General features: G+C 41.9%; 1 protein-coding gene across 2 annotated transcripts; it reads left to right on the plus strand.

Annotated features, from left to right (window-relative positions):
* Window positions 1-870: 870 nt before the first annotated feature.
* Window positions 871-17,711, plus strand: LOC123116390 (oligopeptide transporter 5). 2 transcript variants are annotated; one of them, XM_044537352.1, is made up of 8 exons: window positions 871-931; window positions 6,574-7,001; window positions 7,208-7,305; window positions 7,389-7,961; window positions 8,672-8,930; window positions 10,943-11,125; window positions 16,946-17,374; window positions 17,451-17,711. In XM_044537352.1, exons 1-8 carry the CDS (start codon window positions 907-909, stop codon window positions 17,565-17,567), a joined length of 2,112 nt encoding a protein of 703 aa, XP_044393287.1. In that variant the 5' UTR covers window positions 871-906; the 3' UTR covers window positions 17,568-17,711. The 2 variants fall into 2 exon arrangements, with proteins under 2 accessions (XP_044393287.1, XP_044393286.1); XM_044537351.1 differs by having other exon boundaries at window positions 16,946-17,711.
* Window positions 17,712-18,722: the final 1,011 nt, after the last annotated feature.

Consider the following 18,722-nt stretch of genomic DNA (forward strand, 5'->3'; position numbering starts at 1 on the left):
GGTGGCGGGGTATGTGGGGGCGACGTTTTTTAATCTAGTGTGATCTACTTTTTATTCTCTGATCTCCCAACGAGGTAACAAACATGAACAGAGACCGATAATTTCCACACCACACTCGCAATGCAATTGTGGGAAAGAGGGGACACAACCTGGGTCGCCTCCTCTGGATCTAGTGCCTGGGTGCTGATAACTTCTTCTCCCCACACTGGCTGTCATGGGGTTGGGTATGGTAAGTTTCTTCTTCAAAGGAAGAACCATTGTGCCTTGACCACGAACGCCATGGGGTAGATCATCAACAAGATCGGATAGGAGAGTCGAATTGAGGTTCAGAGGTAGACAGAGAAGCGTGTTTTGGGGATTTTTGTTCTCGTAACATGGGTAAGAATTTGGGAGGTTTGAGGGCCAATTTTCCTCAAGCAATCTCGTGCAATCGGCGGCGGCAGGGCTCGGCCTCACGTGCTCATGTGCTCTGCCTCACTCGTGCTAGTGGGATAAGAATCGGAGTTGTTGAACCGGTCACGGCTCGGTCTCATAAGGAGGAACGTTCACACCTGTCCCAAAAAGCAAATTATCACCGGTTATTGTGGTCCCACAATTAATTACACTAATTTGCTTCACTCATTTCCTTACTTATCACAACTCCTCCATGCAATGTGCAGTTGGCACCCATGCAGAGCCAAAATTTCACATGCAAGAAAAAACAAAATATAATTAATTACGTTGGTTGCACATTTATATCCTTACTTTTCACAATTCAGCCACGTAATATGCAGCTGGCACTCAGACAAAGCTAAAATTTCACATGAAAGTCGTTGGCTATAAATAGGCCATGGGTGGTATTGCAAGCCAAAAATTTCCTCATAATCAAGAGAAAAATAAAAACGAAGAAGAGAAGAGGAGACTTCAATGGAAGAAACTTCTATGCATCAAGGTAAGACGTACTATATATGTATTGAAATTGTTGTTCCATTTGAATTGACCCATATGGAAATTCATCCTTAAAACATGGGTAAATCTCTCAATTAATTGGTACTAGATATTAAGAAACATACACACAAAAATATGTTCATTTCTAGAAAAATAAATATTAATCTTTGCGCGCCTGCATGTACTCAATGTCACATGTAATTAAGCACTAGTGGCACACACCTAAATCCTCCCCTTCTTTGTTCCCTCCTCTTGTTCATGTTGTTCTTGAGTGAGGTCGGCCTAATGCTGAATTCCGGCCGCCCTTCTTCCTCTATCTTTCATCGGCGCTGCCAGCTAGACTACAGGAAGGAGGAGGGTCCCTACCAATTAATGAGGCAGTCAGATCTAGATCCAACTTGTTTACCCCCCTTCCTCATCTTCCTCTAGTTAATGTGGTAAAGTCGAGGTAGGGTTGGCACCTCTCAGCCAGATTTATGGTGAGGCATTGCTTCGGCCACCATCACTCCCACAAACCCTCCCCCTTCTTTCTTCTTTTGGAGCTCCATCCCGGACCTTGCAAGTGGTGTTGGGTGAGGTCCAACTCCATTGTTCGATGAATCTTTCTGGTGGAGAATAATGTCGGGAGGCTGATCTAGAGGCCCCCATCCTTAATAAGCTTGTAATCCCTTATCCTTAATAAGCTTGTTCTCCCTTAGTCTTGATCTTAATTTTTCTTTGTTTGAGTCCTTCTATGAGCTTTGTAATGTCATTGTCCTAATATAAATTAAGTCACGGGTCTTTTTGGGCCCCTCTACTATCAAAAATAATGTCACATGTAATGTAGCTACTCTTCAATCTTTATACCAGAAAAAACAATTACAATAAATAAATAGACCTTTTAGAAGGAAGATTCATTTAGGCTATTTGTTTCAGTGTAGTTGTATCCGTCCTCATGAAAATATTTTTTGCAATACATGTTCTTGGGTGGAAAGCTATGATGATTACTATTACATTAAGTTTATGCCCCTCATGATACAAAAACTCTTTAAATATTTCTAACCACACGTTGACGAGAATTGGGTGGAAAATAGCATACTGCATTGAGAATTGATGATTATGCACGTCGGACAAGAGCAAGTGAGCACTAGGACGATGGGTACATTTATTATCCTGCTTTAAATAGGGTTAGGTTGGTCCCTCCACCCCCCCCTCCCCCACCCCACATGCACGGTAGGTTGAAGGCGAGGGTAATAAAATGTGGGTGAGCACTTATTTTAGAGGAGATATTCAATTAATAAATGCATTTCCCATGTGTCCACATCCCAGTGTCGTTGATCGCTAGTCTGCTTATTAGAGTCCTTGGCGATAGTATTTTATACACAAATAAGTTGGTAGAGAAATGGCACTTCGGGATCATCAAATACTTGAAATTGCTCAATCAACGAGCTGGCTTTGGCAGAACTGTGCCACCTAAATCTATAACTTATTGTACTACATATGAATGTTTTATCAATGTCCCAACTTGTTTTTGAAAGGCAAAATTTACTGGAATCCAAGTTCTGATCTTGTAGCTCTATGGAATTCTATATATATTCCAAAACAACAGATATACTAATAAAGTACCATGAGATGAGATTAGAATATTTATTCTTATTATTAAATTTATTTAAAAGATAAGGAAGATAACATTGTGCAATATTGATAAAAGTTGTTGTTGTTGTTGTTGTATTTGATTAGTAGTTCATTTGAGAAGCTAATACTTTATGCTTGATACTACATTGTTCTTCCTTCTTTCATGCATTTGGGTTATTTCCGTTTGCCAACTGTTTTGGAGTTCTATAGCAAATATTCTTGCTTGATGCCATTTTGAAATTGGTGTAGGAATCTCCATCAATAAGCCAATCATGTGGCATTCTAAATAGTAAAAATATTGTACATGTAGCTTGAGGGACCCCTGCACTATTTACTTGTTGAAAAAGATTGTACATGTAGGCCGGAGGATCATTGTAAAAAAAGAATGATAAAAAACATTAGTATATAGCGTACCTTTCTTGAAATTAAAGTTGTCAAATAATCAGATACTACTTGCAAATTTCTTGGCTTCTTTCACAATTGCTTGAATCCAGTGTAGGACCACGCTGTAATAATTAGAAAAAACAAGAAGTGAATAAGTATGAGTAGTTCAACCAACCAGCTTTTACCTTCAATGAGTAAACACAATTGTTAAACATTTTTGCATGAACATTCCAGAAAACGTTTTCTTGTCATTTCCTTGATATGCAACCTTTTCGTATGGGAGTAATTAATCAGATGCAACACACGGGTACATAACGTCGAAGGACTACACCAGGCTGTAGAGACCGTTCGAACTAGTTAGTGTATATAAATTTGATATAGGTCAAGCAATAAACCATCATGTTTTTTCCACATGGTCTCCCTTGCTCGTGTGTGTATATAGGACCAGGGACGAAGCCAGGATTTGAGCATAGGAGGGGCAAAGACAACGACACAAGAGATTTTTTTTTCTCTTAGGTTAACCCTTTACACTAATATTTTTAATGAACTAACCCGCCTCTTACAATGATAAGAGGGAAAAGGTATATAGCAAACTAATAGAAGGACAATGACACAAGAGATGTAGATTCATGAAATTTTACTACTGGCATAATTGTTTGATTAGGAATTTGCATAACAAGTAAATTATGTTTCGGCTACTACCTTGGATCTTGGAATCCCCATATTCATCATTTCCTCTGAAGGGAGATGTTGGATATAACGACCTGATGCAATCAGTAGAGAAAAATTATTAGATATCATGTATTAGGAAATTCTATATGTTTGAAATTAAATACTTCTTGCTTACGCCATGGCATCAATTGAAGTGTTTAGTCTTAGTTAGGATTAGGCTGGTTCCCTTCGTCGGGTTGCACATCGTTTACAGTAGCATCATATTCCGACGGTTGAGAGCTTGGACCAACTGGGTATAAAAATATATGAATTGTTTTCGCTCTCTTCCTCTTCATGTCTACACAAGCACAAATAAATGACTGAAAATGATATAATTTGATTCTTAATGTCTACAGAGTATGATTATACTTCTATTATTTGTAAAGGCGCGAACTAATCTGATGTGGAAACAAACTACCTTTACCCCTCATGTTGTTGCCGCTCATCCGCGCGTCCAGCCTACCGGCACTCTGTCTGTGGTCCTTAGATCAACGTCTGTCTGTTCCGGCGTCCCCTTCCCTTCTCCGGTTCTAGATGGCAGTGCGACACCGCGCGTGATGAAAAGATCCGACCGTAGCAAGCCTACAGTCCTGGCGGCCTGGAAACGAAGAGAAGAGATTAGCAGCGATAGATATATTTTTTTAATGAAAAAGGGTTTCCCCCGCTTTGTATTACAAAGCAACCAACCGATACAACCGACCATAGGGGCTGGGGCGGAAGCAGCACAAACACGCCCAAAAGAAAGGAAAGAGAAAAAAGAAAAGACACAAATGCCGATAACGGCGGAACGACAAAAACGACGAAGCCTCATGACCGCTGCGCCCACCGGAGATCGCCCACCAAGCTCCGAGACTCCGAAGTGCCGGCACCCAACAACACCTCCAAGAAGGGACGCGACGATGACGACGCTGCTGCCAAGGGTTTCCCCCGGTACACGACAAGGAGAGAGGAAGGGTAGCCCCGACACCCTCCAGGAAGGTCCGGCGGCACCCTCAGGCGCCACCGCGTCGGTGTCGGCCAAGCCAACAGATATTTCTCCCGATCCCAGCCTCTACCTCAGGCACTCCGGAGCTCGCCAACAGACGAGGATAGATATTTTTTTCTTAGATATGTGCGTTCGCAGTGGCTGCAACTAACAAGCCTATTTGTCTTCCACGATGGCCTTTCTTTTTCTTTTGAAGAGATCACGATGGGCTGCATAGCATTCTTCTTACGTGGACTTTGTGCTTGTAACTTGCAAATGAACTGCATATGGGCTCAGGCTTCACGTTAATAAAAAGGCCGAAGAGGGATATAGGGGAACAAAGGATAGTAAGCAATCCAAACTATTCAAGAAAAAAGTGTTCACGCAAAAGATTTCTAAAAAAAAGTGCGCATGCAATTTTTTTCCTTACATTCGTCCCTAGGACCAACAGTGTTGAGTGCATTTTTTTGACGCTGCAACGGCAGCCTTATGCCAGCCTAAACCGTATATTAATGAAGCATCAACCAATTACTCAAATTTATATTTTTTTGAGGGAAAAAGAGGATTTTCCTCGGCCTTTGCATCCGAAAGATGCATGCAGCCATATTATTAAAAAATGTCGTCCAAAACAAAGTCTGGTATATGAAGTACAGCTCACATCAGGAGCATAGAAAAATGAAAGGTAATAAAAAAAGCAAAGCCACAACCGGCTGGATGAAGTGGACATCAAGACATATCCTATATGTGACCGCCATCCAAACCAGTTGAAGATAGTCCGTGCTAACATCTCCCATCGGTTGCACCCAGTAGCCAAATGCTTCCTGGAAGCCGAAGGAGTGAGTAGCAACCAAGTACGGATCCATGTCGTTGCTCTGAAGATAACCTGCAAGAAGTTTAGAATATGTAATCTGTTAAAAATCATATCGTTCCTGTAGTTTCATATAACCCAAAGAAGTGCGCATATTCCTATCCGAATATTTGACGCAGTGTCCGGTTGCACTCCATTTAGCCACGTCCCAAACAACGCATCTATGCTAGATGGAGGTGATATATTGAATGCTATACGGAAAGATCGTCAAAGTAACTTTGCGAGAGGGCAATCAATGAATAAAATTTGAAACGTATGTGACATTGCTTATGTAGCAATGCGGTCCTGTTGTATTGAGGTTGGGGGTGATTTGAGAGGCAAATTTTAGTGCTCTACTCAAACTTTTTCCATGTGATTAAGCCTGCATCGTTTATGTAGCAATGCGATGGAAAGCTACGACCATTCTACCTGATTCTCTGGCCGGTTAGACTGTTTGGAGACTGTTTGGACCACTAGCGGTGACTGTACCATCGTTGGGGCAGGGAGGCCATGAGCGATCTCTTAGTTAATCAAATGTTAGATGCCACTTTCATAACTTGCATAGAAATTTCCCATGCACGGTCTATTTGAACTTCATGGAGACCAGTCTTTGATAGAGCAAGTACTACTGACTGTGCCAACAACAGATGATCCATCACTCCCTACGCTGACATTTAGAGTATGGATCATATTCGGATCGTACGACACATCGTGATATCTGTAGTCAGTCTATTGACCGGTTGTAGACGGAGGAGTAAATAATCAAGTTCTTCCACATATATAGATTCCCTTGTTCATGTGTATGGGGAAAGGGCGTCGAGTGCATCTGGTAGGGGATTCTGCTGTATCGTGGGTGTGGGGATTAGATGGCCTGATTTGTAGAGTTCCACTCAAACTTTCCTTATGCTGAACTGTTGAAATGGCGATGCCGAAGAAAAGGTAGTCGTTCTGCCACCACTAGTGACTAGTCTTTGTTGGGGCATGGAGGCTTTGAGCGAGCTCTTAACTATGAGACGCTAGGAAAAATATGGCAAATCTTAGCTGCCGCTTTTTTATAAGTTTTTTATATGCTTGTGTTGCTAATGTCTAATATTTTCATTACATGGTACCTGTTAACTTTATGAAGACCAATCGCCGATAGAGCAAGTACGGCTGACTGTACCAACAACAGATGATCCAACACTCCCTACGTTGACATTGAGAGTATGGATCATCGGAATCACAGGCTGCATCATCATGTCTTTAGTCAGTGTAATGACTGGTTTTCGTCAGAACCCAGTTGGTGTCCCAAATTTCGTAGTTACAATATTGTGCTACTCTCTCGGAAAGTTCATGGCATCGGTGCTTCCATCCAATCTAAGGGTTCGAGGAACCAGAATTAAGATTTCTATAAACCCAGGTCCCTTCAACATAAAGGAACATCTACTGAGTACGGTGATCTTCAGTTCTGGTTTAGGAACCATGCCAGCAGCAAATCTTTATGCTGCCACAAGGGCCTATTTCAGGATATCAATTCACCCAATGGCATTCTTCTTTCTCCTACTCACGACAAATGTAAGCATGAAACATCCTCCAAATTCTTGGACCATATATCTTAGCATTTTATTTACTGGAATGAATCTGAAATTATGTGTACATTGTTTTCACTTCTTTCACTAATATTTTTAATAAATCATTGTCAAGAAGGATCGTGTTTACTTTATGTTTTGTGTAATACAACTTAAAGCTGATTTCTTATAAACTTCTTGATATTTACATAGAGTATTATATATGGATTTGCTGGCTTCTTCATAAAGCCCTTTGTGAATCGCTCAGAGATGTGGTGGCCTGAAGTACTACCAGACGTAACAATGTTCAGGTTTGCCCTAGCATTTATGCCCATTTGCTTAGTCCAGTATTTTTACTTTATCCTAATAGCATTGTCATATTTACTAAACTTAGGGCATTTCATGAGAAGGATGAAAAATCGAATGCAAAGCTATCAAGAAGCCAATTTTTCTTCATGGTTTTTGTCATTAGTTTTTCGTACTACATCATTCCGGGCTACTTCTTCCCTTCTATTAGTGCAGTGTCAGTTGTCTGTCTAATTTGGAAAAGATCTATCATTGCTCAGCAACTTGGCTCGGGATTAAATGGTTTTGGGATTGGTTCATTTGGCCTTGATTGGTCAACATCTACCAGCTACACTAGAAACCCTATATATTACCCTTTCTTTGTCATTGTCAACACAATGGTTGGATTTATTATATTCATGTATATTGTTGTCCCTTTTGCTTACTGGACAAATTCATTTAAGGCAAAGAGTTTTCCAATTATCAGCCCAGAAGTGTACGACGTGTACGGTGGTAGATATAACTTGTCCAGGGTATTGGACGGAAGTAGTTTTCAATTTAAGCAAGATGGGTATGAAAGTTATTCAGAATTGTACCTGAGTATTGCACGAGCATGCTCTATTGGATTTGGATTTGCAGCTCTAGCATCATCTCTTACAAACATTGTACTCTCTCATGGCAGGTATGGAAAGTAACATGATTCCATTTTTTAGATAAATTTGTTGCCTTATTACTAGAAGAACGTTTTTTAGTTGAATAGCCTGAGAATTTGTTAGCTCTTTGTGTTTTCTCTATAGCAACCTCCAATTTAAGTCTGCCAATAGGTGTCACCATACAGTACTATGTAACTAGAATTGTATACAATATATTACACTTTTGTGGGTACTAATAGCTACATACAACACGTTTATCCGTAGGCAATCGGGTGCGCTATTCCATTCACAGATGGATGCCTTGTTAGACTTGAGTAGTTCAAATTCATTTAACTCGTATCTATTTCTATAGGTATATATGATGGTAATATACATTATCTCTTCCCAATGGAAATATATGTGATTCGTTGTCTATAACTAGCCCCCCTAGGCAGCGAATAATTGTTTTATGTCATTAGAGAATACAATTTGTGCCGTGCGAGCTCCTGCTTCCTATACTTGACATTCGTTAAAGTCAAATTGTATGCTAGCTTCAGATTTTGCTTTTATAATCATAGTTTGCTAACCATCTCTTTTATATATGCATGTTTATTTGTCAACAATATACATTTAGTGCGTTGTGGCTAAACCATAGATTTTTTTTTGAGAAAAGGCTAAACCATAGATTATCATGAAGGTTTCTTGCAATAGCATGCAACAAGATATATTTTACCTGAGCCCAAATTTTCAATGTGAGCAGGTCATTTTGGAATCAATTAAGCCAATCAACTGAGCGCAGAGGTTGCTCTGATATTCATATGCAAATGATGAATAAGTATAGAAGCATTCCAATGTGGTGGTTTATTCGTCTTACAATATCAATGATAGGTCTGGCAGTGTTCACGTGCGAAGGATTTGGAAATGAACTTCAACTTCCTTACTGGGGAGTCTTGCTTGCGTGCTTGCTTGTACTTACGTTGGTACCCCCATTAGCAGCACTTCGTGCCACCGCCTGCCAGGTAGCTTGCTAAACTCTTTAAGTATCCGGTGCCATGAAATTAGCAAACCTTGTTAATTCTTAGTAACAAAGGCCATCATATCGCAACAAACCTCTCGCGGTTTAATACAAAAACATATCTTCATATGGTCATATTCTAAGAATAAAAATGTACTCATTTGGTAGTCTATTTGGTGGCAATAAATTTACAAAGGAGTCTCAGTACCCTTATGCAAAGTTCCGATAGTTTTTATGCGAGGAAGAAAATTCATGAAGCAAAGTACCATAGGGATCAATCTTATCAAAGTAAATAAATTCACTATGATTAGTAGTAGGCTGCCGTGCACCCCAGTGCAGAACTGCTTACTTTGCACCCAAGGTTTTCTTATGTCGGAGTTTATGTAGTGTACACAAATATTTATTCTCTTCTGACTCTAGGTGTACAAATAAGTATAGGAAATGTAAGGTACAAGTCAAGGCAAAATTAGAAATTTTATATTGATATAGAGGTGTGACGTCCTTGTTTCTATTTCCAGTTTTATGTCACGTCAACAAGAAAAAAGTCCAATATACATTTTCTTATGTTCTCTTGACTTCCTTTCTAAGATAAAATGTTGCAATCTAAAAATCTGGTGTAGAGATATAAAATGGAGTGGCTGTAGACTGTAGAGTAAATGTGTGTTCACCTGCGTTACACAATTGCGCAAAACTGCTTCTTAGTGAATATTTACTCCTAGTTATAATAACTACGCTTTTGCAGCTTCGCAAACTTTTAGAAGAAAGGCATACTTCATTTACTATTCTTTAAAATTTGGATGTATGTAGTTACAAATAATAAAAACTTTGTATTTTCAAACATTAATACACCAAACTAAAACACTTGGAAAGTTATCTAGGAGCAAGGCTAATAGAACAGCATGCTGATGGCTCTATACTAGTGCCACATCATATAATGCCTTCCGAAAAAAGTACTCATAGTAGCTAGGTTGGCTGTAAATGGAAGTGGATCTTTGGAATATGGGGGCCAATGCATCTGAATTAGAAAAATAAATTTTAAAGTAAAAAGAGTCAAAAAAATTCGTAAACAAATTTGTAACAAACATGTCATAGCGTAATACTCATGTGAAAAGTTTCACGGATAATGACTCTCATGGTATTCTCAGCAAAAAAAATTCAAGTCCAAAAAAAATGTGAATGCTAACTTTTATATAGTATCAGTCACGGAAGTCATTCCTTTGCGAAACTTTTCATGCGAGTGTTACACTAAGTCATGTTTGTTACAGAAAGTTTTGACTCATTTTGATATTAGTTTTTCAATTCGGGTGCAATGGGACCAGAAACCTTTGGCTATTTCTAGGCTCTAAGTCAGCTATAGCATTTAATGATTACATGTAGAGAGAGAGGCAAGGAAACATACGATGATTGGCATGTACTCCCTCCTTTCCAGTTTATAGGGCTTATCTCAAAATTTTAGTTTTTCCATTTTATAAGGCTCAATTTGGTTGTTCCCCATCACAAGTTCAGATTTCAAGGTGCATTAAATCATTGCATGCAAGTATTAAAAAAAAATTGACCAATGCATGTACTTTACGCATGCATGCATTGCAATTAATGCATTGGTAAACATAATCTTTTGAGGAAACAAGAGTATTAATTGGATGCTTTTGCAAACTACAAAAAGTATTTCACCACTCACCATCTACCTTGGTTTGTGAGATTTCTGAATTGAGCCCTACAAACCGGAAAGGAGGGAGTAGGAGGGATCGCCCGTTATTAGCCCTCGCGCTGGCTGCATGCTGGCTTTATTTTATCGTAGATTGTGCTATAGTCCGGTGAGCACCCGCTCCCTTCTCTCTCCTATCTTCTCTTTTTTCCAACTGGGATTTTGCTGATGTCGAACATCTTATAGCCTGATGACTAGAACCTATTATACATGCTCTAAGATTTTTCTTTCATCTCAAATAATTATGATGATAACTCTGACATTTAATCTATGTTTTGACTTCTTACAAGATTTTGATGTCATTTTTGTAGCAACCGCCATTGAGTTTGTTTGCACATATCATCATTGGATACTTTTATCCTGGACGACCATTGGCCAATATGGTTTTTAATTTGTACAGCACATGGTGTATTGAATATACTCTAGGAACTCTTGCAAGCTTTAAGCTTGGAATTTACATGAAAATTCCCCCAAGAGAATTGTTCTTCGCTCAGGTAACAATGGAAAACATAAAGTTCATGAAAAGTTTTCCTACTGTACTTATTCCTATTTTTAACAGTTTGTGCATAACTGTCGTTTAGCTTCGTATACGTTCTTGACTAAAACACAAGCCCAAGGGGATTGGGGTGGGGTGGCAAAGTTACTTAGGTTGAGACCCCAAACCCACATGTTGGTTTTACTATATGTCGGATGGGCCAAGATCAGTTACAAGGGGGTGTTTTACAGGAGAAATAACAGAAATAAGGTGATTATTATAATATTATTTCTCTACACGTCGAGGAAATAAACATTGCAGGCGTGTTAGTGTACTAATTACATAACAGCATTTTATTAATCTCTCATTGGAGAAAGAAAATTGCAAGATCTCTGGTTCACGGGGCCTTGGAAAGCTACCGATTAATTGCATTCGCAGTAAAGTCGTGGACCGCCTCCGATTAAGCTGTTGGAATGGTCGCCGTCTTCACGTCTTGTCTTCTCAAAGTGCTCGGTGTAGACAATGGCGACGATGTGGTGAAATAGAAGGGTCGAGCGATACGTTTTCACTCCAACAATACTTACGCATATCCCTCTAACACTTCGATGTACGATGATGAAGATGTCTGGCCTTGTCAGCTCTGATAGGTGGATGGCCTTTGCGTCATCTGTGTCTGACTGGTGGTGTCTGCCTCGTGGGCGTCGGACTTGGTGGCTTGCCTTTGCCTCGTCGGTTCCTGACAAGATATGAAAGCGATAGTCCGAGTGGGCAAGGTGCCTTCACATATCCATCAAAAAGACAGAGAAAGCGATAGTCCGAGTGGGCATTGGCCTGGGTGCCACATCCACACCAACCACACAGCCTACCCGAACTCATTGTTGTGTACCCGGAGAAAGCCTTCTATCCGTTTTGGCATTCCCCTCTTTGTAGCCGTAACCTCCTCTTGCAGCCAACTAGCTCCAAAGCATGCGTGAGGTTGTTCGCCTTGGTACTGGGCACACAGCACATACAAACCAAGGAAACAACCCACAATTCCACAGGCCAGGCTAAACGGGAGAATGCCGCCCCTCAGCAAAGGCCCTCCATCATGAAAAACGAGCACCCAACATAAGGACGGGTACATGTATCATGTAGCAATTCACGGCCCATGGGGTCCACTTTGCCGGTCTCCCTGCTTACGTTGTCGGTAACATCTTATTGAGGGGGAGAAGGACAACTGAAAGGTTATAGCTTACAAAGAAGTCATGATGATGAACAAAAGGCTGCTTCTACTTGTTCTTTTAGCCCACGCTGATGTGCCTTGTGTTATGCATTCAGCGGTTGCTCATCATAGTCGTCTTCTTCGTCCAGGGGTGTGCGTGGCTACGAGCCGAGTCATGGTCTGCCCAAACGGCGGGGCATGCCGGGTACCATTGTGTGATTACCCATCTTCTCTGTCGTTTCAGGGGTGTGTCTGGCGACTTCTAACTCGGGCATGTGGGATCACAATTAGGAAGAAATGGCCTTTTTAGTATGTACCAGGCCATCGCACACAACCAGTCAGCCATGTTGTTGTGTGTGCAGAGAGCCCGGGCAGGCATCTCTCGACAATATGAGGCAGCACATGCGGCGCAAGGCGAACACCCCGCCCGGCGCACGCTCACACCGCTAGGCATGGCCACGCATACCTGCCTGGCTCACGCGACTGATAAAGCATGAGGCAGTGCACTACAAAAGGAAAAATCCATGCGAACGTCGAGCGAGATAGCACCCCCAAAGCAAGTACGCCACCAGCCGGCCATGGGCGGAACAGCTCACATGGGCTGACATAGTCCAAATCTCGAGCAGCCAACCCAAAACCACATCATCCGGCAAAGGAGCGCCATGGCAAGAAGCCGTGGCACAACCTGACTGCCACCTCACATGAACGAAACAACCTGTCAGGATGCGTCCGATGCAAAGAAGAGTCGAGCGATCGCATATGCCCGGCCTTTTAGTGTCACGGTCTGGTCGAGCGGGGTGTTCTGGGACGCCTCTTCCGACTTTCAAAGTCAACCTTGTGAAGTGGTTGGTCAACATTGATGAGTGTACCATGCAATGTTTCAGCCGCTGGACTTGCTCGGATGTGAAGGGGCTTTGCTTGCCCGTTCTATTGCTGTCACAGGCGTTTATAGACCAACGAACAACAATTACAATTAGGAAAAGGTGCCCTTTTTGCTATGTATCATGCTACCGCACACCAACTAGTCACCCCTCTTGTCGTGTGCCCGGATAATGGCTTGCACCTGCACTGTATCTTTTTGGCGCCTCCTTTATTTGCACCCAGACATCAAACACTAGGTGCTCCTCCTGGCATGTATACGCAGAAAACAATCAAGCCAGAAGTTAACCGGACAGTGGTGCTAGATGAGCACATGTGTACAAGGTAGGTGTGTGTGTGTGAAATAGGGCAGGTCACGCCTGCCTTACTCGGCAGGCACAAGCTACCCTTTACCTCTGCCACGCCTACCTGCATCGCCACAGCGTGTGGGCCCATGATAGGATCGGCTGGCATGCAAAGATATCTCAATTCTCACGAAGGAAGCTCATGAGCTCGCTTTCCTACTTAGGTTAAGATTGTCAACCATCTCGACCATTTTGGGGGACCATTGGGATGAACATGGAATATCTTTGTGTCAGTTGCCGACTGGAAGGACAACTCAACTAGAGTCAGCTCCTTTACCCCGAGCATCTTAGTCGATTCAACCACGAGCTTGTATATCTATACCCGGCAGGCCCACGCCGACTGATCACCTCAATTGTCGTGTACCTAGGCAATTCCTTGCACGTACAATGTTGGTGTGTGCACCCGGCTAACAACGGAGGCAGAAGATGCCGGGGCAGCCGGACACCCTGGGTACAGACGCACACAATGGGTGCGGGTCAAGCGAGAAGAGTAACACCTGACTTGCCCAGCAAGCCCAATTACCCCTGCCACATGTAACTACACGAGATGTGGGGCGCAAGCATAACAACTCATGAGCCCAAGGCAGTGTTGCAATGCCAAAGCGTGTTAAATCTGGCGGTCCATTCGACGTAAAGAAACCAAAACTCACAACACTACATGCCAACATTGTAATGAATGATAACTGTAGATCATAAGCACACCAAAACACCCAGATACACCCCAACGACAAAGTCAGACGAACACACATCGTGTACTCGGACGAAGGAGCATAGCTGGGGCAGACAAACACAACAACTGAGTTACAACCGCCGACCAACAACAGCCTGACATATACATGGGATCATATAAACTGAAATAATCAAAAAATACACAAAAAGAAGGCCATATCCAACCATAACATTCACCTCACACAGTTTTACAAGGCATATGGTTGCTCGTTGGGCAAACCTCCTACATGGACGATGCGAGCCAAGCTGCTAAACCTATTCGATGCCGACGTTCAATTTTCTGCTCGATGTCGGCCACGTTTTCCTCCGGGCTCGTTGTGCCGTCCACCATGATCCTCTCACTCGAATAGTCTTCAAGAACCCAAGGCCATTAGAAAAGAAGATCCTCACGTCCAAAAGCAGCAGGCAAGGCTAAGGACGGGTGCACAGGAAGAAAAAACAAGCAATAAGAGAAGCTGCAACCAAGAGGAAGAAATAAAAAAAACACAAACACCACTGCGGACACAAGAAAAAAAATATCATTGAAAGAAGCAAGAGGACAACGGGAAAAACAAAGCGAAAAAAGCATCAAACCTGAGAAATGAAATGCCCATGAAGCACCCCACTTGGCACACCTCTGACTCGCACAAGACGGCCACACAGAGGTGGGCACATGGTAGTGCCTCGCTCAAATAGAACTACACCTGTCCAGATGGGTGCACCATGCACCCGAGTCGAGCACGTGTGGGCCCATCTTTGCTCGAGCGAAGTAGCCCAGCAGAGGCACCAGTACCGACGTTCGCACATGGCTTACGAGGCCGGGCATGCAATGCAATGCGAAATCCCCAAGCTAGACGCACGCATGTGCCCTCTTCGCGCGAGCTAAGCAGCCTGCCAAGGGCGAAGACACTGCAGGGCCCCGCGCGAGCGGGCACAGGCGGGCAGGACGCATGCCTCGTCTCTCGCGACCGGACTAGCCCATAGATCTCATGTTTTGCCCATAGATTGACTAACTTTCTGATTCAGTAGGCGTGTTTTGTGATCTCTGCCTGACCTTCGAATATCGCGGCCTTGTTGGTTAGCGGATTGGTCGGGTGGGGTTCGTTGTTCCGATGGTTAAGGTTAGTTGCCGTGGGGGTGAGGTCAGGTTTTCTGTCGATCTGTTCCTTGGGTTGCCTTGGCCGGCCAGCGAAGCACCCAGATAATGATTGTTGTTGTATGTCATTGGTAAATATACAAGACAATTACAAAAGAATACAAATATAATTACTTGCAGGCAATTCATCACAAAATTCCTTCAGATGGTTCAACTAATTTTCCATTTTTTCTTTTTTCGTCGCAATTACCATACGAGGAAAGGCCAGAGCATCAAAGAGGCCGGAACATCAAAAATAAATAGCCAAAGAAAGTTATGAGCAATAATCGTCATTAAGGCCAATAGAAACACTATATGAACATAATCACTAGGAGGAAGTTGAGAAAAAATCCTTCGAATAGTTCGCTTAACTTCTGAGTCGCTGTTGGTCTCTACGCCGATGGCGCAATAGGTCATCTAGTGGTGATAAGGGAGCAGCTGTTGTCGTTTGAAAAGAGGGTATTGGTCTCTTCCTCATAGCTTATGTTGTAATCTACGATGGCCTAGTCGATCCGGCAAGCCTGGAAGCGCATGCGTGAAACGAAGTGCTTGCTATGGATCAGGACCTTTACATATATATTCAGGATGGTTACTGTGCCTAACTACCTTGAAGTAGTGTCCAACATCAACAATGAAGCCTTGGTAGTTTATGGAGCGATCCTTGAAGAAATATACCACAGGAAGGAGTTCATTGACGTGGTGTTCTGCTTTGAGCACCGGGAATCGAATGGTGATTCTCATGCGTGGGGAAAGGCTTCTTCCTCGCTTGAGTTTGGCCGGCATGTATGCGTGGTTTGGGACTCCCACCATTTTTTCATGTATTCCAACTATGTTAAGCTTTGAATAAATTAAGTCCCTTTGCCGCTAAAAATAACTAAGTGTGTTGGTTCGGTCATTAATTATAAACGGTTATCTACCTTGGAGCATGCCGCACACATTTACTTATGTTGAATTGTATGCGGCGACACCACACACAATTTTGACTAACCATGTGCAATTCGTGGTTTTAAAAAATGCATTATGTGACATACCAAATGTTCGGCTTATATCTCACAGAGCTATTAATTAAAACACCAAATGTAAAACAACATACTAACCATAATTTTCTTTACAATCAGTACTAGTACTACTGGGGATAACATGGGCAATATGTAGGAGGAGATGGTTTTCGGAAGAGATAGATGGTTCCCTACTTTATTCAAGTATTAATCGAATATGGATATAAAACCATAGTTTTAAATAGCGGCCTATGTCAAATAGCGACCTATAGCGGCAGTCCTCCAAAACAGCTATAGCCGGCTATTTCATAACTTTACCGGACAATTCTACAAGAACACCATTTTACGATGCCCTGCTCAAACCGCTATAGCTGACTATTTAAACTTTCTAAACAACAGAGTTTTTTATGTCCGACGGCTCAAAGAAAGGCTACAGAATGAGTAAATAGAAGTTGCATGCCTATCTGACTATTGAGTCTACAAGGCCATTTTTAGTTTTAAGCCCATGGATTGTGCCTTTGAGTATATTATTTGGTACCTAGCTCAGTTTTCTCTACCTAAATTTTTTGGACAGGTCATTGGTACGTTCCTAGCAACCACCTCAGACTTTGTAGTGACATGGTGGTTATTTTCCACTGTCAAAGATTTGTGCCGCACGGAGCTATTGCCCAGAGGAAGTCCATGGACATGCCCCAGTACCAGAATGATTTACAACGAAATGGTTGTTTGGGGTCTTATTGGCCCGAGGCAAATGTTCTTTAAAGGTGTGTACTCAAAGTTGGTTTATTTCTTCTTGATCGGCAATATTGCGCCAATACCTGTCTGGATCCTTGCTCGTCGGTTCCCCGAAAAGAAGTGGATCAAGCTCATCCTCGTGCCAGTTCTCTTCATGCCAGGGGCCAAAATGCCTCCAGCTAGAGCAGTTAACTACATATGTTGGTTCGTGTTGGGATTCATTTTTAACTACATCATCTTCCGGAGATGGGAAAGAGTTGTGGGCAAGGTACAGCTTACTCTTCTCCGTCGCCATGGACACCGGCATTGCTGCAATGGCATTATTGACGATGTTGGTTCTTCAGATGCGAGGCATCAATGGCGTCAACTGGTGGGGTTCATCTGTCTCTGATCATTGCCCTCTAGCCACATGCCCTACCGAACCAGGAGTTTATGTTGAGGGGTGCCCCCTCGTTCACTAACTAGCATAGTTTGGCTTAGTTTTGTGGTACTAGTTTGAATAAAATAATGGTTTTGCTGCCAGCCGAGCAACATTTTAATTACATTGTGTAATCAACATTGTACCGAAGTTATTTGTGGATCAAATGTTGCCATGCATCAAAATCAGTCAGAGGATGTTTTTCTATACCCCGGGTGGATGCACCCACACTACACCCATGACCAAAAACATATCAAAACAAATAAAAAGTCTGAAGTATTGTAGCTTCGATTATGACAAAAAAAATTAAGGTGCTTGCAAAATTTGGTGGCCAAATGACATCCGACGAGCTCCGAATTTGTTTCCTCAAATGTATGTGCACTGTTTGAGAAGAATTTGTATTTCACTTTTACGAAGATAATTTGATGTTATTTGGCCACCAAACTTTGCAAGCACCTATGAAATTCGTTCACAATCAATGCCACGAAGTTTTGGTTTTTTTATATATTTGTTTTGATTTTACCATTCATCATGAGGTGCACCGAACTTGGGTGTAGCCACTACGTTCTCAGTCAGTTAATAATTGTCATCACTGAAAGCTAGGAATATGAATATTGCATGGAGAGAGATTGCATTGCATTACATATCTTATATCTATCTCTATCTCTACCTAATACCAACCGAATGCCCGTGCATTGCCACATAAATATGAGAAATACATAGTTGATTAAACAATTGTTCTAATTCAGAAATATGCATTGAACATGACATCATGTGGTTTTTGTTATGGCAATCGTCATGCTCCTTAACCATTGTACCTTGCAATATACAAATTCACATCTTTCTACCCACTCCTACTTCCTCTCCAATCTCCACCTACATTATTTTCACTGTGTCTGAGCCCTCTTTTCGAAACCTTGTAATTATACATATCATATATTTTTTATTGATTCAAAATATTACTTTGATATCTTTTTTGGAGATTTGTCAGTTAAATCTTCTGGAGTTGTAATTTGATCGTTCATTTTTTCATTTTTCATTTTTATTCTATAATTAGTAGTCTTCTCTTCATCCACCATTTGCTCCAGAATTGTCATTAAAAAGTTCACAAAATACCGCACGCGCTGCAGTGGGAATTGGGTGCAGATATTTCTAAGACATTTGGCAGCATGAAACTTTAGTATTTGGATTAGCAATA

Source organism: Triticum aestivum, chromosome 5B (genome assembly GCF_018294505.1).
Source record: "Triticum aestivum cultivar Chinese Spring chromosome 5B, IWGSC CS RefSeq v2.1, whole genome shotgun sequence".
Classification (NCBI taxonomy): Eukaryota; Viridiplantae; Streptophyta; class Magnoliopsida; order Poales; family Poaceae; genus Triticum; species Triticum aestivum.

Excerpts from the sequence above, each read along its gene's own strand:
- LOC123116390 (XM_044537351.1), top strand. The coding sequence starts at position 907 with ATGGAAGAAACTTCTATGCATCAAG. Across the intron at positions 7,306-7,388 it reads CCAGACGTAACAATGTTCAG|GGCATTTCATGAGAAGGATG; the intron begins GTTTGCCCTAGC and ends TACTAAACTTAG. Across the intron at positions 8,931-10,942 it reads TTCGTGCCACCGCCTGCCAG|CAACCGCCATTGAGTTTGTT; the intron begins GTAGCTTGCTAA and ends TCATTTTTGTAG.